The sequence below is a fragment of the Thermobia domestica genome, chromosome 3 (genome assembly GCF_964235325.1).
Source record: "Thermobia domestica chromosome 3, izTheDome1.hap1.1, whole genome shotgun sequence".
In the NCBI taxonomy this organism is placed as follows: domain Eukaryota; kingdom Metazoa; phylum Arthropoda; class Insecta; order Zygentoma; family Lepismatidae; genus Thermobia; species Thermobia domestica.
The window spans coordinates 187,590,069-187,613,599 of record NC_137456.1 but is presented as its reverse complement, the minus strand read 5'-3'; the positions used below and the strand labels follow the sequence as shown (position 1 = coordinate 187,613,599).

Below are 23,531 nucleotides of genomic sequence, written 5' to 3'. Positions count from 1 at the left end.
TTCAGGACGCGCCATGTCACGGTGACACGAAACCACATTACACGGAATGTGAAGGCTTATGCAATGATGGAAAACATATGGATCCCTTGGACAACTAACTCTAAATTCATTATTAAATTATTATAATTACAAAGTAGTAATGTATAGAGGTATACAGACTTTAAGCAACCAAATAAGAGTTCAGTTGTCTTTTCATTACGTAATATGTTACGTAGCTTATTCAACCAATTTCAGATACGATTCGAAGCCAATTAACTCTGGAATTATTAACGAAGAACAATACAATGGAAAAGAAAGTAGGACGGATTTCTCCACGAACAATATTTAAAACTACCATCCCGATAAGATCCTACTAGAACTGGGAAAAATGTCCTTTAAAAATTACGAATGTCAAATTATCGGTTCGAAGCTGGGATCTCCAATTACGATGCAAGAAAGGAAACCACTTGTTTACGGACACTCGTTCGATACAAATATAATACGAAAGTATAGTGATACAATTTGGTTCAAAAGTGTTATTTGTAACAGAATATCTAGAAAAGTCCTCAGAAAGTCTATCGTTACTAAAATAAAATTTTACGTAGCCAACCAATGTAACTGAGTACCATATAGGCCCTCGTAGTAATTGAGGGCTTATCTCAAGCCATCTTCCTGCACCTTATTCTAAAAACACCCAACAGCTCACTCGTGGATAAGTGGTTAGCGTACGCGCCTTTGGTGTCGCAAACCAGGGTTCAATTTCCGATGGGAGCTCATATGGCTTGGATTGCACATTAAGCTATAGGTCCATGTTTCATATACCCTCGATGCTGAAAGGGAAGCTAAAATCAAATCTAATCTAATCTAACCTAAAAACATCAAAAATCTTAAATTCTATCTTATATATTCAAATCCGGATACTCAGATACACTCATTGCTTTAAGTATTGGTTATCCCACCAGTCCATCTCCAATTTCCTTAATAATCTTTCCAGCATAAAGTCCAGGACTTTCCCCATCATATTTCAAACACAAAAATTACCTTTCATTCATTATTCGTGTAATTACCAAAAAAACGTTACTTCATCCCATTCGCATGTAACTTCAGTATACAAAATTATGTTCCGCCTGCAATGTTCTTAACGCAATTGAAGAATTTCTAAGCATACGCCAAGGAACTTACAAACGCAGATGATTTCTAACCTAGTCCACTTTTTTCTAACCATACAGTATAACATTCGAAGCAAAAATTCGAATCAAGAACAATGTCATATGCACTCACATGACCTCTCATACACGGGGACTAACAAATATTTGATCAACAATAACTGTTTGGATCTTCTGTCTGCCCTCGATTCATAGATACTTTCCTAATATGTACGCACAATCAGCCATCACCTTTAGTATCCCTAAACTATAAAACCAAATACAAAGTCGATTTCAACTTGCCTTTCTCCAACCATACAGTCACTTACCTTGATGTGAGAATCAGACATGAGAATGAAAACTCGAGACTGATGTAGAGGTCAAAACTATCAATAGAGTGTAATACCTGCACTTTAAAGCCTACTTCCTGCACAACATCAACGTTTCCCTAAAATATATTTTGGCTATTCAGGGAACCAGTATTTATAATACCATCCTTAATAACTGCATCAAAAGAATCTCGTCAGCACCCTCCGGCTTCAATACCGCTCAACTTTATTGGTAGGTAATTCGGTCGTGTGAAAAACACAATAGAAAGACAAAACTAACCTGAAGCATTCTCAACAACCAAATTAACTATTTAATACTACACCAGTCTGTCTCTACAAAAATTAGTAGATCTTTATTTAATCATCAGATGCAGAAAAGGCTTCCTCGATGCGCCCTAAAATCTATCAGTAAGGGCCTCCAAACTTCCACAACCTTATTACTGAAGTATTGCAGTTTCTTGAAACATCCCGCACTTACAAAACAAACAAAAGACAGAAACTTAGATGTAAAACTTGACCCGTAATATACACTATTTTAAATGTCCAATTCCATATTGGAAAAATAGCATACACTTTTCTAGCAATTCAGATTTTTCCAACCACATTTTCATTTCCGTCTGAACCCATTTTCTAACGTCCTACATTGGTGAAACTCCTTTTTCTATTCGCATCCGAGGTAGTAGTTGTGCATCTCTTAAATAACACTGAGTAATCCTAAATTTGTTAATATTTAACCATTGGACCACGCATACCATGAAGGCCCCACACTAAAATTCAATAGGGGTACATCTTTGCGTGTACTGACCAGAACATACATTTCCCAAATGCTTTCTACGTCTAAATATTTGACAATTTATTGCTTGTGTTCCTAAAATTTAGCTGTTTTGTCCAAATTTGACAGTCAGTTACCCCCCGCCGAAATTTTCGGGCTATTCCTCTAACAAAACCTAAAAATGCGTATATCCAGATTTCGGCAATTTGCTCGTCTACAGCGGTTTATACCTGTAGATCTCAGCTTTCCCAATCAATATAAGTTCCCTCATCTTGCACGCATTCCAGATTTCATAACATTTCCCAATTTTGATGCTTGTAATGGTTTCCATGCTCAAATTTTTGTTCCCAGATTCAAATTTAGGTTGGTTCACCTTGCAATTCTCCTATATTTGAGAGAGAGAATACAGATTTTGGGAATTCTGCCATGTAATATGATTTTCGTTTCAGCTTTAGTCATTCCATACTCAAATTTCAGATACACAAAATATTAGTAGTGTTATGTACAATTAAAATTCCTTAAGTTTCTTAGTTTTCACGGCCTGTCTACATAAATTTGAAATCACTCTCCTTACTTTGATACTGAATACAAATTTAGTAATTTATTCCTTCAACATTAGTCAATTGATATTAAACTATGTTTATGATTTTATGTCTAAATTACAGCTTCTATCTCCAAATACCAGTTAAACAACTTAAATTTTATAGAGCGTATTTATTTTAAATTTCAGCAATTTTGTACCCTTTATTGAATGATATGTTTAAATTATAGTTTCTATACCAAACTTTCTTACTGGTCTACTTGAATCTTGGTTGTTCTCCTTCCAAATTTAAAGTAAACTACGTAACTTTGTAGGGCTGCTCTATTCAAATTTGCAACTCTGTATACATTATAAGATTCTATGATTAAATTGCAGAAGTTCCTCCAAACAAATTTTGCTTAGTTATGTACGCACATTTTCGTACCTCTCTTGAAATTTTCGTTGGGTCACCTAAAACTGGACAGTCGTAACTTTTCAATCAACCGGTAAACACTTCACCTTGGTAAAACATTGCCTCCATATTGTGAAGCAAGCCTTTATGGATTTTAGAGTGTGGTACATTTTCACGTCACAAAAAGCAGATTACGGAACACTGTTCTTCCGTGGTGCAAACAAACAGTGGCACACATGTTTGTCCCCAACAGCGCAAAATTATCTGAAGTGATAACACTGAAACCTGCCAGAAGACAATTGTGCCACCTATAGACTTTCAAGAGCAAAAGCCCCACAGCCAACCAGCAAACGATTAAAACGTAACTATAGATACTTATTCAATTGCACACGTAATATTGTATTAAAACCGAATGAGTTTTACGGAAGTTACGGTGAAACTCTTTAAAAAGCAAGGCAAATAAAGAATTTCATTCATTAGTAATTGCAACTACAACAAAAAGGAATGATTACAATGAAAATGAAATGAAATCTAAGTTTAACGTCCCACGGTTATGCCGGTTAGGCTAAAGGAGACGGTGATAATGAGAGATGAGTGATACGGTGGAATGAAGAAAGTGGGAGGAAACGGGAGAACCCCGAGAAAACCCACGAGCACGGTGTTTGTCCACCGGAATGATTACAATGTCAAAAAAGGTACGAGATATTATATCAAAACTGAACACTTTTTTCAAATGAAAATTATGTTGCAACATATATTTAGTGGGGTAATTAAGCGTTTTATTCTTGGGAGACTTTAACCCCAAGCTGTAGAAACTACACTTTGTTTTGGCATAATCAAATAATTTTTACATGGTTTATATTGGACAATTTTCTTTTGCATATTTCCATGTGATACTTAAACTTACAACACGGGGTATATTTTACTCCATTTTGCCCCATTAATATTGTTGAATTGCAACCGCAAACGATAGAATCATTTCCACAAGATGAAGGAAGGTACTCTTCGTTAAAATCGGATAAGTTTTACGAAAGTTATGGTGAAAGTGACTGACGGATAGACAGACACGTAAATGACGATGGCGGATATTAGTAATAGCTTCGCTACGCTCGCTTCAAGTAGCAGTTATAAGACTGCAGATTGCTTCTGTTATTTCGGTTGACCGCCGTTAGTGTATTTGTCCCTCTATTCCGTGATAACTAACGCAAAACTTATCCGATTTTAACAAAACCTAGTATGGGCCTTCCCTCAACCTGAATATTTAAACCTATTGCTTGAGGTTAAAATCTATCTACGTCAGTGTCATAAGAGTGCAAAAGAAACAATATGCTCAAAGTTTAGAATATATTTCTTGGAACCGGAAACGTTACCCTCATTCCATTGCTCGAAAATAATAAGCGAATTGCCCAAAGTCGTCCGCACCTGAGTTCTCCCAAAGTAGAGACAGTCAAATCGCTTTTCTCCAATCATAGTCAGGTTTATAAAAGAAAACTGAGCCTGCTTTTAAGATTAAAATTACAGTCAAGTAGATTAACGTAGAATAGTGTTTTCTAGAATATTTATTTGCATTTTGCAACACACAACTTCAACGCCACACGATGTTAGTAGTTCTTCATCTTAATGGATATTTTCAATCGGTAAGTATAAACTGTTTACTAATTTAGCAGATTTTATACAGGTTACTTCCAGAGACTACTCAGAGAAACAAATGACAAAATGGCAATATCTGCAGCCATTTCTTATACAAGGAATATTTACTACAGCTTTTAGAATGTTGTCTATTTGACCATACAAGTAACAAGACAATTTTCGCTCAAATAATTTTGATGTCCCATATGAAAATGTTTCTTCAGTACATGCACTGTACAGGCTCTGAAACACCTGTATAATGCATGTTTGTGATTTTCGTGAAGTCGTTTTTTTTACATGTTACATGTAATGTACCTGTTTACTGAAAAAAAAAAAAAAAAAAAAAAAAAGCAAATCACCACCTCAAAATGCATGTGGGTGTACCTGTACTAAACTGGACGCACAGTTGCTGTACAGATTACTGATTACAGTGTATGTAGAACGCGTGTACATACTATGTTTTTCACTGTTAAATGTGAAGAACGTACATGTTGTGTACAGGTTGCGAAAACAAGTACGGTACAGTGCATGTCAAAGAGCATTGAACATGTACGTAATCTGTTTAATGTACAGTGTATGTCACATTAAGAAAACAAATGCTGTAAAATAAATATATCCGAGTGCTGTACATGCACAGTACATGTTGCATGTACAGTGAATGTATCGGTGATGGCAAGAGTACATGTCTGTAATTGAAACACATACAATGTACATGTGGCATGTGTGCTATATGTTTCAGGAATGAAACCTAGCAAAACATATGCTGTAAGATCAATGTATTCGAATACTGTACATGCAAAGTACATGTTGCATGTACAGTACATATATCGGTGATGGCAATAGTACATGTCTGTAGTTGAAACACACATAGATTACATGTAGCATGTGTGCTATGTTTCAGGCGAATGAAACATAACAAAACATATGCTGTAATAAAAATGTATGCGAGTACTGTACATGCACAGTACATGTTGAATGTACACTGCATATATCGGTGATGGCAACAATACATGTCTGTAGCTGAAACACATGCAGTATACATGTAGCATGTGTGTTATATGTTTCAGGAATGGAACGGAGCAAAACATACGTTGTAAGATCAATGTATTCGAATACTGTACATGCACAATACATTTTGGATGTACAGTGCATATATCGGTGATGGCAACAGTACATGTCTGGAGTTGAAACACATACAGACCAAATGTAGTATGTGTGCTCTGTTTCAGGCAAATGAAACGTAATAAAACATATGCTGTAATACAAATGTATGCGAGTACTGTACATGCACGGTACATGTTGAATGTACACCGCATATATCGGTGATGGCAACAGTACATATCTGTAGTTGAAACACATACAGATTACATGTTTCAGGAATGGAAAGCAAAACATATGCTGAAAGATAAATGTATGCGAATACTGTACATGCACGATACATGTGGCATGCACAGAGCATGTATCGGTTATGGCTACAGTTAACGGCGTAAAGCTTATCTTCAACATTGGAAGGGGGTAATTTGCAGCTTATATTCTGGGGGAGATGAGAATGATGCTTATAAACCATCACACTTCTCCCCAGTGTTGAATCTATGGGTGTTCCGGTGGTAATTTTCCCACGGAGATAAAAATATCCCCTCAAAGATACATAAGAAAACCACAAGTTATTAATACTGTACGAATTTCTCCGACATATCCCCAACATGTAATTATTCCTCCGGAGAAAGTTCCTGAATTCAATATTGCTTCTCGCCGACATGTTTCTGGGTGGCACTGCCCCCCCGAGCTCAGAAAGTGCCCCCCCCGGACGAGATCAAAATAATACGTCTATAATATAATACTAACAAGTAAAATAGTACCAGCAGTGCCCCCCGGAACACATTTTCTGAAAGAACGACTGTGCCCCACGGAACACATTTTCTGAAAGAACGACTGACCATAATAGTTTTGAAATTGGATTATTGGGGAAAATTTCTCTCAGTTCTAACTTTTGGGGGACATGTCCCCCTCATCTCCCCCGGAATTTGCGGCTACAGTACAGTATGTAGTTTATACACATGCAGAATATCTGTGGCACGTAAGCACACATTTCATTTTAGGCACTTGGTTTTGAAAACCATTAATGAAAAATGTGTTATATTCTTCAAGAAGTTAAACAAACGTGAAATAACTTTAATAGGCCTACTTAATAAAACTAAAGTACCATTCATAGTGTAAAAAAGCATAGCGAAAGCAGAAGACAAAAAATAATATAATAATAAGTTTTACGACCCACGGAAGCAGAAGACAAGATTTTCCGCTCTTCAGCGTGACGTCACATATCCAGGAGCCAATGGTGTAAGGAATCGCGTATTTGCTGTTCCCAACAAAACAAATTAGCGGGAACGAAGAAAGGAACACGCATTAGCGGAAACAAGGCAACGAGTATTTGTTTGAGAAGATTAGTTAGCTTTGATCCCATGGATACATCTAAAGAAACCTGTTTAGTTAAATGGCCTAACGGCCAAAAATCGGTTCTCCATCGTACGAAATGCACTGAAGAAACTGTTTTGTCTGTGAATAAAACCTACCAGTTCACGTGGCGGGGCCAGAAGTTGTACAATGGAAAACTAATCTACGTAGGTAAGTGTGTTATTTTTTAAAGAGTATAATATCCATAGAGTATTAAAGAGTATACATATATATGTTGTACATAGTTGTAAGTTGAGTTTTTTACGCGTTATATCTATTAATTGTACATTTACACTTTATACAAGAATGAAGTTTTATCAATGTAAAACAAACGTAGGCCTACTTACTACAATGTTAATAGATATGTCCCAAAGCAAAAGGATTTCATCAGATTCTTACGTTTTTCTACAACACATAATTTCAATATTTCATTTTCAGTAAGTTCAGAAAATGCACTTGTGTCATTTGGAATTTGTGGAAAGTATTAAGCAAACAGTGGATATGATTAGGCTATCTGGTGTTAAAATGCATACCCATTAACTCTTTGTCTATCGAAGAATAGGTCCAAATATATGCAGAAAAATGTAAAATTTATGAGAAAAGGCCAACTATTGAATTTCAGTGAAATTGGTAAAAGGAAAATGCTAGTCTTTTCCTTTGCTCAGCTAGTGATTTAATGACACACTATTAACAATCCATTAAAGTACAAAGGCGCATGCAAGTGCTTGTTAACGCCCTTTCCATCTATAATGATAGTTTTCTTGTTTTTAAGTACTCATGCGCCCTTTCACTTTAATGTACTATTAATAGTGTGCCACTAAATCAAATACTAGTGCCGAGTCAAGGCAAAGAGCTTCTACGAAACGAAGTGAATGGTGATATCAATGTCACAAAGCGCATGTTACCGGTCAGTGATATATATAACGTGTGTGTGTGATAAAAAGGTATATGTAGCAATAGTGTAAAGCGAAACCGTACAGGTAACTAACTGCGATGACTGTATGTTACCTGCAGGTTTACTTTTCGCACATCACTCAAAAGAATTGTTGAAAAAGTATAATTCTTTCTCTAATCCCCTTCTTTTTGTTTCTTGAATGGTTTCTGCTGGGCGACATGAAAATATCTCACTTGGCATAGCTAAAATTCAAGGGCGCCATCAGATGTGATTATTGAAACATTACAATTCTTTTACGATTTGCGTATATATTTAACGTCCGGATGTGTGGCATAAAAACTATAGTGCAGAAAACCAATCTAGCGTAGGAATACCTGTGCTAGGTGGCTACTATATAAAAAGCACTAAAATGCTATGTAGCCGACTCAGGGTAGGGTCAAGCTGGGAGGCCGTCACTAGCGAGGGGGCGAAGAAAGTAGGCGCGTCAACGACCGTGGGTATACGCATAAGTGAGAGTACTAAAAACAGGTTTTGACAATAATAATACGAGTTTCAATTGCACTTGTCATGGTTTCATACTAGTAGCGCTCCACTTTTAAACGAAAAATACGGCTTCTGTATATTGTGCCAAGATAAATCCCGGTGGAAAATAATATCCGATAGAGTCAGTCAGTCATCAACGGATTTATTTTATCGGTCGTAGAACACTTGTAATGATTTCACAGTAGTAACCCTACACTTTTAAATCTAAAATACTGGTGTATTTCTTTGTATTTAATTCTATCGCTTGCAAACATATGGTCTCTCTAACCCTTTAACGGTCTTATGGTACAATTTGTACCATACGGGTGTTTTATGGTACTTTGCGTTTTAACTTTCCTATTTGAGTTTTTTCGTCCGTTTTTTTTTTTTTTTTTCTAGAGGCATTGTAAGACATGTTGCATATGGCTTCACGCCTTCCTGCGTCGAGACATAGGAGGTGATGACGTCATAACTTTAAAACATATTTTTTCGTTTGTTAGGCCTATTTTCATTAATTTTTGGCGGGCTTACTTTTGCACCTAGAAGATTGAAATTTTGCACAAACATTCAGTCCACCTAGTAGTATTTATCAGATTTTTTTTTTTTTTTTACCAGATATCTACGTTAAAACAGGTGGGTCCAGAGGGGAAAAAAGTTGAAAAAAAGGATAATTTAACCAAAAAAAGTCCCTTTCTTCGGGATTTTCCCCTTCAGATACATGATGGAGACATGTAAATGGTACCGTCTGAAAGGCAGTTCTATTCTGAAGAGAGTAATTGGCGGATTATTATCCTAGGGTAAATAGGGATGTCTCAGGAAATTTTTTACCTGAGATCAGGGTCTTTTGCGGTAACCTGGGGGCATTGTAGGGATTCTTGATAAAATTTCTCCCGTCCTTACTATTCAAGATAGAAGCTTGAAATTTGGTACACATATTCAGTCTACCAAGTAGTATTTATCATTTTTTCAGATCTCTACGTTTACACAGGGCCGTTCCAGAGGAGTCCAAAGTGTGAAAAAAATCCCCCCCGAAATTTTCCCTTTGACCTCAGTTTTTCCTTCTCCTGCTATATGGTATCGGCATATAAATGGTACCATTTGAAAGCCTGCTCTATTCTGAAGAGAATGAGGTATGAACCATGATCCTAAAATAAATAGTGATGATGCAGTAGCTGCTTGAGTGAAAGTCTAAAAAATACCTCAAAAACCCAAGAACGTAAAAGGGTTAAATATGTCTTTTGAAGCACTTCCAAAACGTAATGCGGCAAAAGTAAACCAGCACCGTACTTTAACTGAATGTAACCTAACAAAACCTAAGCTACCTTAGTATGAGAAGAAATAGAACTTTACGTTTTTATGCGGAAATTAAAAATTGATTGAGTTAGACTGTTCTGGTATCGAATATGTCTTAAATTTATTTAGCGTTCATTATGATCTGATTATTACGTTACAGGTACAAAATCTGACTGTGAGAAAAAACTACATGAGTCATCTGAAGAAAGTGCTGATGAAAACAGCAATGGAAGTTTGGGTGAAAACTCCCAAGATGAAAATTCACCACCGAAAGTAAAGCAACGTAGACTACGGCAAGAATTCGAAGAAGCATTTTGTATAGGTGATAGATTTCCTCAAGAGCTTCCTGAAAGTCCCCTAAAAGGTACCAAAGAAGCAGAAGCAGATGATTCGAATGGAATCGATGTGTGTATGAATTGTAAAAAGTTAGAAAAGCAGATCGAAGACCTGAAACAGCAAGTACAAGAAGAAAAATGTGTTGTGGCAGCATTGAAAAAACAGTGCGTATCAACGTCCTCTGAAAAGCGTTTGACTGTTCCACCGGTTGTTAAAAAATTTGTTGGATCTCATTGATGCTGATTATTCTAATGAATCTACAGATGTAGTCAAATTGTTCAAGCGTGAGTAGCTATTTTTTTATATATTTTTTTTTTATGAATATCATTTATTACCATTAATTCATTAGCTGTATTATAGTTTTATGATACTCGTACACAAAATGGTCTACTGAATCACATATAGAAAATCTTACATATAGTTTGAGTTATTTTAAGTGGTAGTAGTTATATAATCTAGCTTCACGTGATGAAAGTAATGTGCAAGCACGTATCCGTAATGTGTAATAGTATGGAAGAGGGTCTTCTGATCTATTTGCCACGAGACGATTAAATGCGTGGCATACTTCTACACATTTTGTGGGGGGGGGGGGGGGGAAGCTATGCTGTGATTGTGATTTCATCTGCCGGTAATAGTTAAAGAAGCTCTTTGATTTAAAGTGACCCACATACCTATAATAGTACATTAACCATAGGGGCGCAAGAGTCGTCCAATTGACAAACTACCATTAACGCTGTAGAGTTATATACACAGATGTGCCCTTGTAATTAATGTACTACTGTCACTTTAAATTACATGAGGGGTCGCGACGGCTTAGTAGTAGAGCGTTAACCTATGGTGCTTGGGGTCCCGGGTTCAATCCCAGCTCCCGCCTAAGTAAACTTTATGGTGGACAAACACCGTGTGCGTGGGTTTCCTCGGGGTTCTCCCGTTTCCTCCCATTTTCTTCATTCCACCCTTCTATTCATTCATTATCACCGTCTCCTTTAGCCTAGCCGGCATAAGTTTGGGACGTAAAGCCCAAAGATCTCATTTCATTTTTAAATCGCATGAGCCCCAGTCCTGAATTATTAGTATACGTAGAGTGATTTAACCACTGTCGTGCATATTAAAACACAAGGTTTTATGCACAGTGAATGAAATCACAAAGCGTATTGCATAATTATGTTCTTGGAGCCACAGCATGTGTTGAAAGCACTATTTTTAGACCAGATGCTTCTCTTTCATATTACTAACCTGTAATGCACGTAGTGTGACCTGATAGTATCGGAGTACATATACTAATATAAAGTATTTTTACTTTGTCTATGCACTATTTACAAGTAGATTTAGTCAAAAAGGTTGAGAAATGCGTTTGCTAGACGTAACCCTGTGAAAACAGATTAGCTTCTGAAAAGACTGGTTTGGGTGACAGCCAGCTACTTGATTTGGATCCGCGTCTCTTGAATACTACACTAACGAACGTTATGCGGTCGTGGCATTGCCATTTAATTGTTATCATTTATTACAATAACTATTACTAAGGTGGGAGTAGATTTTTGGTGAAAGGATTGGCGGTGCATTTCATTTCAGCCTTCACAGCTCCAGGGCACATTTCTATTTTGATAGGTAATAGAGCTGTGTATGAATCATAAAATGTAGCTATGATATCGTAACCTAAGCCGTTAGGGTTCTTTATTTTCTAGAAACATACCACTGGAAAGGATCATAATTTGTATTATAATGATTTTCTTTAAATCCACAGGTCGCTGACCCATGTACATCTCTTTCAAATGAAGTTACATTGAGTGTAGATTATCCGGATATAAGAATTAAAACATCAGTACTTGTAAAGTGTCTAGCTGCTGCAAACAAGTGCCCAACAAAACTGACAAGTAATTTGATGTCGGCTCTTTTCACTAAAGAACTTGGTACATCATCAGTGAGTGGACATGGATCAATAAAAAACACCCTTCGACAAGATGTTGTTTGTGCCATTAGGTAGCTCTGTAACCTCTGGTGCGTGAAGTCCCTGGTTTGATAACTTATGATGTGGTTGTAGACAACATGGTTTCGTGTGTTTTGCCCAAGTTCTCCCATTTCCTCCTACCTTCACATTCCACATTTTTTCATTCGTCATCCGTTTCCTTTAGCCTATAGAGCATATCCATTGGACATTAAAACTTAAATTACATGTTAGTTATATAATTTGATTTGTTTTAATACCTCCTAATATCGATTTTCTCCCTTCAAACCTTACAGAGACAGGGTAAGTACCTGTTTTATCACTTATGTGACGATTAAATGCGGATGTAAGTACCAGTTAGTATATTTTCTTGCAACCCAATCAATTATGCATTTCTTTGGCGTCTACCTTTTGAAAAGTAAATAACAGTAATTAAAGATTGTTTTATATATTGATAATTATCTTGTATTGATTCAAAGGGTACATAGAACTATTTTTTGAAATAATACACGAAATATTAATAAAGAAAATAATTTTATTTTGAATTTTTCCTTCAATAGTTTCTATGCTTAATGTATATATTTACAAGCATTGCTATAAATATTGTAATTCATTACGGATTCTCCTTTAATCTTCTACTTGACAGATGTATTAATAGCAGAAAAGTTTATGCTGCAATTTAAGTTGAAAGTTGTACTTTTTTAAGAGAAATAAAACTGAAGTAGCTTTAAATTCATCATTTTCATTTTTGTATATGCCAACATCTAAAGCAAATATTATTATTCTAATTAAATTTCATATCAACAACATACAACATAAAGTAAAATGACCCTATAGGGCAAGTTCTACAAATATTCTAAATTTGTACTATAAAACATATTTCACATTTCAGTACGATCATGATTTCAAGGACTGACAAGCCATAAAATGGAGGAAATTGTTGCTGTTTACATGCAATGTAAACGTTCATGACGAACAGATTGATACATGTACTTGCTTTACGAGACATAGCTCTGTGCATGCTTGCCAGCAATATTACTGTTCATATATAATGACTAGTAAGAGCAATATCCTGCATGCAGAGAGGTGTGTTCCGTACAGTAAGTAAATGTACCAGTCTGTTCGTCATGGATGTTTACATTGCATGTAAACAGCAACATTGTCCCCTCTGTACATGCAATGTACTTGAGACATATACACTGCATGTGTTCTGTATGTATGTAGTGCATGTACATCGGATCTGTACAGAGGAGATTTTGTGCGTCAGGAACTGATATGTACATGCGACATGTACATTGCTTGTGTCGAATACCTGTTCATTGCATGTACATTAAGACTGTTATTGCAGTGTGCATCGAACATGTATCTTGCATGTTCTGCTATCATGTACTTCCATTATTAATGTTGTGTGCACATTGCATGTACAGGTGTCAGTGTCAATTCATGTTCATGTTAATCGATTTTCATGCGATTAACATGCGATATACATTACAAATTCGATTTCCCCTTTTCTCTGTGTTACACCTGTTCAGCACCTGTTAAATACCTGTGAAGCACATGTTTTGAAACTCTGTACATACAATGTACATGTGGAAAACAGTGTTCCATTTCCAGAGCATTACAGGCGCCTGTAACACATAGCATGTACAGGTGCCTGCTTTTTCGCCTGGGGTTTTAACACTCATTTAAGAAAAAAAGGAGTAACGTTTTCAACAACATTGTGCATCAAAGAGATTTTTCGGTTGTGGTAAAATTCTTCACGGTTTTAACATTTCTGCGAACATACTATATAACTGTTTACAAATATATAACAAAGGAACAATTTATGAAACGAAAGACTGGTGTTAATTATATATTATATATAAGAAAAATTAAACCCAGCCATTGGGACAAGAAATGATTATAAAAAAATTCAAATTATTATAGTATGCGCACTAACATACAACTCTTAGAACGCTGTTTTGATGATTGGATTTCGGAATGATGATTGGAAATTGGATTTCGGAAGAATTGCTTAAAACCGTGATATGTGGTAGATATTGTGATTCAGAGAATGGACACAACTACCAATCACTAACCGTCCAGTTTTAAGGCGAAGATAACGATATTCTCGATTTCGGTGAAAATGACTGAAAGCGTGATACGTTATAGTGATCCTGAGGAAAAGTCTCAATGGGCACAACCACTAATCAATTAAAGTTTGGCCACAATAGGGACACCTTTTAAAAAACAACCGAAGATAACGATATTCTGGATATCGGTGGAAATGAATAAAAATGTGACATGTTGTAGATGATGTGATCCTGAGAAAAAGTATTAAGTTGTGGCTACCGAGCCATTATAGGTCAGTTGATAGAGGATTTGTTTGTAATCGGGAAGTTTAGCGCAGGCCGGCTATCCTGGCTAGAGTTTTATGGTGTTTCCTTTGTCCCGCAAAGAAAATATCGGGATGTTACCAATGCTTAAATGGTGCTGGCCGCTACTTTCTCCATCCCTTTTCCGGGCTGTTTAATCACTTAGGAACGTCATTCCTCTTACGTGACGGGCGTAGATGAAAATTGCAAATCTGTGCAAGAAAATGTTAATATCAGTGTTCGCTATTATCATAGCTGCCGCGGTTCTCTACTGTCTGTTGTGCAGTGACTAAGTTGGCACTCTACAGACATGTGAGTTCAATCCCTGCTGCAAACGTTCTGACTGAAACGTTTTCCAGTTCTTTTTCACAAACGAATATCTGATAGTATTTAAACGACAGGTCTAGTTACTAACATCCCTCTCTCAATATCCAAATGTGTTCGCCTAGGATTGTTGTACCTTTAACTTGACACGTGCATCCATCACAGTCACCAAAGCAGTCTCGAAATATCAACGAAACGTCGGTGTAATCATCATACTTGCTTTCAATGAGTAAAATCATATGCTAGTGAAATATACACATAGGGTGTATGTGTTTCACCAAACAGCCAATGATGAATGTTTGCGATCATTCGTGACCTTTTTTAAGGATGAAAAGATTTAAAACTTTTCACAATGTCATGTAACTCCATTAAAATCCCAGAATATCATTCTTCGGCTGTTTCAAAAGTGGTGGCCAAACGGTTAGTGACTGGTGGTTGTGCCCATTGAGACTTTTTCTCAAGCTCAGAATATCCGCAACATATCACGATTTCAAGCAATTATACCGAAATCCAATTTCCACAAGAATTGTGCGAGGTCCTTTTCTTGAAATATAGGCATTATTTTTCTGGAATAATACACAAAATAATTCGCATGTCTTGTGAATCTTTGTTGGCAATAGCTTTTCAATGTGCGTATGCAGCTGGCTAAGTTACATTTATACTACCATGGTCTGTCTTCTCCAATCAAACATCAAATTTTAACAACAATCTTTGTTGAAATATCTTTATTTCACATTTATATCTTATAGAGGCCTACCTTCATTTTAAAAATGGTATCTTATAATTAAAATCATACGTGGTTAAACATAACGTGAAATATCTATAGCAAATAGACATACAAATAAAATGATACCCCCACTCTCCAAATAACTGGTAGGAAGTTCTCCCAATACCTGTATAACCATTTCATACTGTTATCCCAATATTTATATCACTGCCTTTTTTATAGAAAAAGTGTACCTCTGTCGTGGACTTATCCTTGTAAACGTGTATACAAAAATTACTAAAAGAAACCGGTCACTTCACTGGCTGTTTTTTATAATTTTATTGCTGAAGTTTTAAAACTAATTCACAGTTTAAATGAGTCATGGGGGTTATTTTGCTATATATTACAAATAGGTCTTAGTAAATAAATGCAATCTGACATGGCAGCACTACACATTCCACGAATACCAATTCTTGAGTGTTCATATAGCAGTTGTGTTTGCTCAGTAGTAGTGTGTTGGATTCTCATTCGAAAAGTCAGGAAATACAGAACTTTTTACTAATGTAAATACTGTAGAGCTGTTGTTTCTATATTTTCTTTATCTCGTAATCCTGGATGCAGAAGTTAAAATGTTTAAATAAGTATACCAAAATCTAGAGAGGTGGAAATACAAGGTCCGACAATTAAGTAATGAGACTAATTTTATTGTGACCAAACATAGATAATGTAATAATACTTGTTTATTGTTCAAAGTATAATTCTCCTGCATCACTATAGCGAGTTCCACGATCACACAAGTAGAATGACCTTTGCAACTCAGTTTGTTGTATATTCTGTAATACCGTTGTCACATCTGCTTGGATGTCTTCAACACTGTCAAAAAGTCATCCTTTTAATAGAAACTTTAGTTTAGAGAATAGAAAATAGTCACAAAGGGACACATCTAGAGAATTGGGAAGGGGGGGGGGTCCAGCACACACACACACGCGCTTTTTTGGCCAAATATTCCTGAATAAGTACTGTCAGGTAAGCGTGTGCCCTATCATGGCTAAGGAACGAGCTACCTAGCCCTGAGTATTCAGGCCGAATACGACGAATTCTCTTCATGAAACGCCCTAAAACACTTAAATAAAACTGGGTACACACTGTGTGACACTTTGGTACAAATTCCCTGGTACAATGGACGAATGATACCCTTACTGTATGACACTCTTGATAGTGCTTTAAGAAATTGTCAAAAATTTAGTATTTTCAATATACCTCGTATTAAATAAATCCTGGAAATTCTCTGTTCGCAAATGTACATACATATACGTTTGAGAGTAAGAGCTATTGACTTTATCCAATATTATAGTGGACTCTTTCACTTTCTCTTGTTTGGTGATAAAGAAACAAAAAACCCGAACAACGCCTCCCAACTGTTGAAATCATAGCTAAATTTAAGTTACATAAGTAAATTAGTTAATCAGTTCGCAAAGATCAAAGATGAGTGAGAAAACCCAAAATTTTCCCTTTGGAAGAAGCACAACAAGGCAAGCTAAATAAACCAAGAGTCAGTCTATCTTCAGCGCCAGGGCGAAAAACAACGAATACATTATGTAGTGTGTGTGTGTGTGTGTGTGTGTGTGTGTGTAGGACAGTCAAATTTCAATATCGATGCGACGAAGAGTTTGTGTGAAATAGAATGTGCATTCGTACCCATTACATGAGCAGAAGAATAAATAAAATAAATAAATAAAAAAGCACTAAAACTGTATGCTCTGACAGTGAGTACTCTGTAAAACACTTTAGGTTCGAAAGACCTAGTTTTCTCAAACTGCAAGAGACAGAGTGCTGAAAGTTCAAACAACTAAGTAATGTAATATGCCTAGAAAAGCTTTCTATCCTGAAGAAACGCAAGTACTATACACTAAAGGTCAAATAACTTCAACCCCCTTCCCCCCCGAAAAAAATTACATCTAACCAGTAAGTAGTTAGTAGGAATGAAACAACAGTAAAGGATAGACCAGTGTCAATTCACTCTACTAAGTCCTTCGCAAATGGTTTACATTGAATAATTCTTTGGGTCTAAAAAGCATTTTGTTTTACTGAAGTTAAATACATTTCCTATAATATATGTGTTTCAGTGTAAAATGTAAAAGTGCTTTGTGTAGTGATTTTCGAATGTAGTGGATTAAAACTATTGATATTAGTGATCTGTATCCTTTCAAGTATACGATTAAATAATATAACCATGTAAACTTAGATTTTAAAGCATGAAGAAATTTAATTTCTATTTCAGTACATTTCAATTTATGTCTATACTAATTAGTGATATTTATTATACGTAAGTACATCGACAAAAATTGTGATTCCAATACCACGTAATTGTGAATCCTCCATACGAAATAACAGACGCGTCAAACTTTCCCGTACTCTGCAACGGATATTTTGGGAAGTGGCAATTGGTATATTTGAACTTTGTGAGTGTCTCCGTTTTTGATTGCTTCCGTTTCCGGAACGTGATACAAAGTTGGTAATATCACACAGCGGGTACGAGCAGATAGAAACTGGGGTAGCCCGTAGATCAAAGATGAGTGCTACACTCATACCGATGTCTTTCCGAACACATATGAGACTACTGTAATTACTAAAGTGAAGAAAAAGGATTTATTTCTAAATCTCTCCAACCAGTACAACGTCTCAGTAATCTTCACCATATGGCATCGGGGAAAACCACAATTTAACGCCGACCAACTACCGTAACAACTGTCGCAGAAACATAGGAGTAGTCTTCACTTTGGACTTCTGAAGTCGAAGTTTCTTGGTATCCCCATACCCTCTCCGCATCAAATCAACAGTCTATGTAGCACTTTTACTCGCTCTTTGCTTCATGCTGCTAGCGTTATGAGGGTCCCTTAGTAATGGCGTCATATTACCCGTCATGCTTCGCGTGTGACAATGCGGTGTTGCCAGGTTGTAGAGGAGGGATAATTCTTTCGAACGCACATATTGATTTACGGATTGTATTCACTGTTTCGTCACAATAAAATCAGTTTCATTACTTAATTGTCGAATGGTGTATGATTAAAAATTGTCAGTATTAATTTTCTCTCTTTTCTTATTAGTTTCTAAAATTCAGATTTTTAGATAATCTTTCCTCTTTTACTTCTGTTGTAGATCGAGTATTTTAATTTCAATAGTTGCTTAGTGAAGCAAATAGGTCTTATAGACGTTATTCTTCTACATTCTCTTCGGAGATGTTTGACAAATAGGCTGCAGAGGCTATTTTTAAAAATAAGTCGATCTATACTGTCGCTGATGTAAACTACCATGCTTACGTTACTGTATCATACGAGAAATCGAAAAACCATCTGAATCTTCTCAGAAATGATGCCGCATTGATATTGCAAATCTGAGCAGTCTTCCTCGTTGCCTTTCTATTCAAAATACAAACTTTATTAGTGATTCCTATACAAACTTTATTAGTAACAGTAAATAGTGGTCGCATACTTAACAGGCGCGATGTTAAGACACTTGTGGCTACGAGATTACATTTGCCTAGAGGCCAAACCGTTCAAAATATCTGGACGAAATTTCAAATTACAGATCCTGGTAAAATTGCCCAGGAAGGTTGGCATTTGCTTCGTAACTCCCCAAAATAGTAGTAGTTTACGCAAGGGTGAAAATAAAAGTATACTGTTTTTGTTTTATTTTTTCAAATCTACAAATACCTACAAAATGCTATTACAAAAAGTTATAATCATTTTTAAGACTTTTCGCACTGTGTATAAATTTAGGTGTCCATCAATTATGACATCATACACTGCGCACCCAAATCTCTGGACTAACAGAAAATATTTGGAAACCATTGTTAGTTTATTTAATATCGGTTTGTAGATACTACCTGACTCACTTTCTCAATTTTTAATATTTTTCATTGTCTTTAAATTATTCGCTAAAATTCAGAACAGTGGGAGTGAGGTTAGCGAAGAGCCGTAACAACCTTATAATAGAGTATAAGTTGTTGCTTGATTGGATTGGATTTTGAGTTTAGCATTTCATTCAGCAGCGAAGATTTACAATCCTTAACGTGGGATACAAACAAGATGAGCTCCCGCAGAGAATCCAATCTGGGTCTCTCACATTAAAGGCGCGTACGCTTACCGCTTAGCCATGAGAAAGTTCTGTAAGGCGTTGGTCTGGAAAATTGCAGAAAGGGTACTTTACAAAATACAGTTGGGAATAAGTTTCTTTCAGACGATTTTCTCGAAAGTGACTCGTACTGATTTGTTTATACCTAGGTATTTCATTAATACACTTTAAAAATCCTAAAACATAACACATTTTGCATGCTTAAGATGAAATTTACTTTTAAAGAAGAATTGTTTCTTTTCTATTATTATTTTTTAAAGTATTGTCTTTCATGTACAGTTTTCTGGAAGACTGTTCAGTTGACTTTCTTCCTTTCTCAAAGAAATATTTACTTAACCATATTACAATACAGCATAAATTGTTTTACGTTGAAAAAGGATAGTTTACTACTTGGGTTAGTTTTCTACAGTCAGTTGTCTCAAATTGAGTCAGGCAATTCTATTCTCTATCATAAATAAATATTTCATTAACAATCCTACAATGTGGCATAGATCATATTTCACGAAAACATCTTAAGGGGTAGTTTCCTCTTAGGGAGAGAGAGAGAGAGAGAGATTCTATCTAGGAGTTTTTACATATACAGTTTAATTAACTTCGTTCACTTTTTGTACATAAAAATTATTTAATGATTCTATAGCATGGCATAATCTCAGGAAAAATATGAATAAGGGGCAGTTTGCCCTTCGGAGAATTCGGAGAATTTTCTTCGGACAAAATGTTCCGAAAAGTCCTATTATAATTTTGTTCGTATTTCGTAACTTAATGTTTTTGTAATAACTGCAGCATGACACGATTAAACCTAAAAAATGGGAACTAGAAAACTTAGTGCAGTGGTGAGAACCTTTTATTTGGTATGTACGTGTCAATGGCGAATTCACGTAATTCTCTTTCTTTCACTATCACCATAATTTCTTCTTCATCGTCGCTTGAAATTACAAATAAACAACTGAAAACAAAATAAATAAATAAAACCAAGGAAATGACAAAGAGAACTACCAATTTTACGTTGTTTGACAAAATTGTGTGTCTCACACTGACAGCAAACATCAGTTGTTCCGCAACTCAGAAAGTCCTCATCAAGTGTTACGCCTTCTGCTCGTGTTCGGTTCTCTATTCCATTTTATTATTTTTTTTCCTTATTGGTCAGGTGTATTAAACGTCAGGAGAAGTGTGTTACAATTTTAGATTTGGTTCGATTTTTTCTTTTCTTTTAATGAGGTGAATATTAAAAAAATGCCAAAATAAAGATCGATTAGATTTTTGCATTAATAAAATGTAAGAAGAGGTTTAAATCATTATCGTAAGTATTCTGCCGTTACTTGTCGAAAACTGAGATTATCCTGGCCCCATGTTATATCCCGTATTAAAAACAAAGAAAAATTCGTGGTTTGCAGATTTGCAGAAATCATTTTTGATTTCTGATTGTGGATCACTATTGAATGAATTTAGCTTCGGTAAACATTTGTAATTCGGGCCGATTACACTTTGTAATACATTTCTTAAAAGCGGTGGGTATTTCAATACCAACGTAATATTTCGTGAATTTTAAGATCTACATTTAACATTCTTGTGTCAAAACAGGTTTCCTCATGGTCAAGTAATCTTATTAACATCGAAAATTACCTATCAGAAGAAGCCTTTGGACATCTGCAAATGGCAGCTGTTATATAGGAAACTAACATAGAAGGTATACAAAATAAACTAAATAAAATTAGGTTTTGATCCATCAGTGTATACAGAAAACATTGTTTGAGGTCAGAATGAACAGAAGCAATGAATGCAGATAGCTAAACACAGAAGACAATTATAACCACCAACCCGTCCCACTCTACCAGAAAGTTTGAAGTGATTGAGGACATGCATCATTCAGTACCTGATACAGAATTTCGTAAACCCAAAGAAACTGAATTCGTCATTTTTCTTATTGAGTGTGAAGTGAACGATTAGCACAGGCCAGCTCTTGTATTGACTGCAATTCATGCCCTGATCTCCTAGAATAATGTCCCAGTGAAGAGTGCTGGCTGTTACCATCTGTTGCGTTCCTCCGTAGTATCCGTGCTTCTCAATATGGCCATAAATACGTGTGTTAATGGGAACAGTAATATTTAAAGGTGGAGTGTGAGAAATTAATGTTTTGCCGTGTAACCCCTTTTGGACTTGTTAACCTACCAAACAAAACCTTTCAAATTATTAATTTGGACATTGAATAGTGAGAAGCATTGTTTTCAGGCCTAAATATAGTTTAAAATGTCATTTAGCAGACCCATATTTAATCGGGGGATTGTAAATCCTAACCAGTCTTCTTTTTCTACTTTTGGCCGTGTTACGAGGGAAAGTACCGGTCAATTGATAGATCTGAGTCCGTGGGATAATGTTGAGGGGGGCGAGATCAATCAAATAAGACCAGTGGAAGATTTGCTTGATTTCGCTGGCGCCAGAATTCCATGCGACTCTTATTCTCAAACAAATAGGGGGCAAAGAGGTCCACGATTTAATTTTGAAACACATATTTCAAATACTGCATTTAAGGCAATAGAGACTTAAGTGAACACTATCCCCATGTTAACTTCCGAAGATGGTTTTGCAGTGTGTGATTTCTTATTAAAGGCCAATATCCTTATTGAACAAAACTTGGCACCTTTAGATGTCAATCTAACTCTTTTGTTAAATCGTGTAACAGGAAAAGTATTTACAGACTTGCAACAGTTAGTCTATACGGTACAAGCTGGACCAATATTCTTGCCACGTTAGTTAATAAATATGTTAGTAGTGTGGTTAGAACGGAAATTATAAAACATAAATTATATCAAATGATGAACATTAAACAGTCATTTACGGACTTTATACATGAGAAGAGCAGTGTAGCAACCTTGTTCGGTATGGGAATGCCTGAAAATGAATTTTGTTCTTTGGTGATAAATTTAGTTACTCCGGAAATTAGACAACTATTAGTATTAACAGCTGTACCTAACACAAAAAGAGAACTGCTAAATTTTGCAGAATCATATGACTCTAATCGGCAGTACCAAAGAGATTATCAGAAAATAGTGCGTGAACCATCTGTGAGTGGCATAAGTAAACAAAACCAAACTCAAAAGGTCCAGTGTTATAGATTTGGGTCGAAGGAACATTTTTGGCGAAATTGTATAGTTCAACCTGAACAATCCTCTTTTCGTGCTAATAAATCAAGTTCGTTAGATAAGTGTTATGTGACATCTGATAATAGTAAAAGTAATATAATCCGAATTGTAGTTTCTGCTTGCCATATGCCTGTATCTTGTTATATTGATACAGCAAGTTCTTCGAACTTAATCAGAACTGAATATCTTGCGCGAATAAGCGAGAAGTGTACGCCAAAAACTAAATCTGTGAATGAACAAGTAAAACTTTCGAATCAATGTAACATTTCGGTTACTCAATCAGTTCAACTTACATTTTTCATAAATAAGATAAAGTATACGGATTGGTTTTATGTAGTGAACATACCAGATGTGCAGTTCTTACTAGGCGGCCAATTTTTGAGTGCGCATGAAGCATGTATCGATTATAAGAACCGAACAATTAACTTTATGAAAGAACAAAACATCGTGTGACAGTACAAAGTGATCAGTGTGAACTTCATATGTCTCAGCCTAATACAGTGACATTTAGTGGTTATCAGCCGTCACAAGGACCTATGGGGAAGAAGACTCATGGAATAGTCAGTAAACAGAAGAAAGAAGACTGAGGGAAAGAGTACAATCTGAGACACGATCGAGATAATGGTTTATCCTTCATGCAGACCT

The 23,531-nt window shown here is 35.9% G+C and overlaps 2 protein-coding genes across 4 annotated transcripts in view; one reads left to right on the top strand and one right to left on the bottom strand.

Annotated features, from left to right (window-relative positions):
• Positions 1 to 23,531, bottom strand: part of Cortactin (cortactin) — a 773,732-nt gene that overhangs the window by 226,263 nt on the left and 523,938 nt on the right. The window lies entirely within an intron of this gene.
• On the top strand, positions 7,182 to 13,079 carry LOC145680904 (uncharacterized). Its single transcript, XM_081752066.1, has 3 exons — positions 7,182 to 7,408; positions 10,108 to 10,567; positions 12,028 to 13,079. The coding sequence occupies exons 1-2, from the start codon at positions 7,246 to 7,248 to the stop codon at positions 10,518 to 10,520; spliced, it is 576 nt and encodes a 191-aa protein (XP_081608192.1). The 5' UTR covers positions 7,182 to 7,245; the 3' UTR covers positions 10,521 to 10,567; positions 12,028 to 13,079.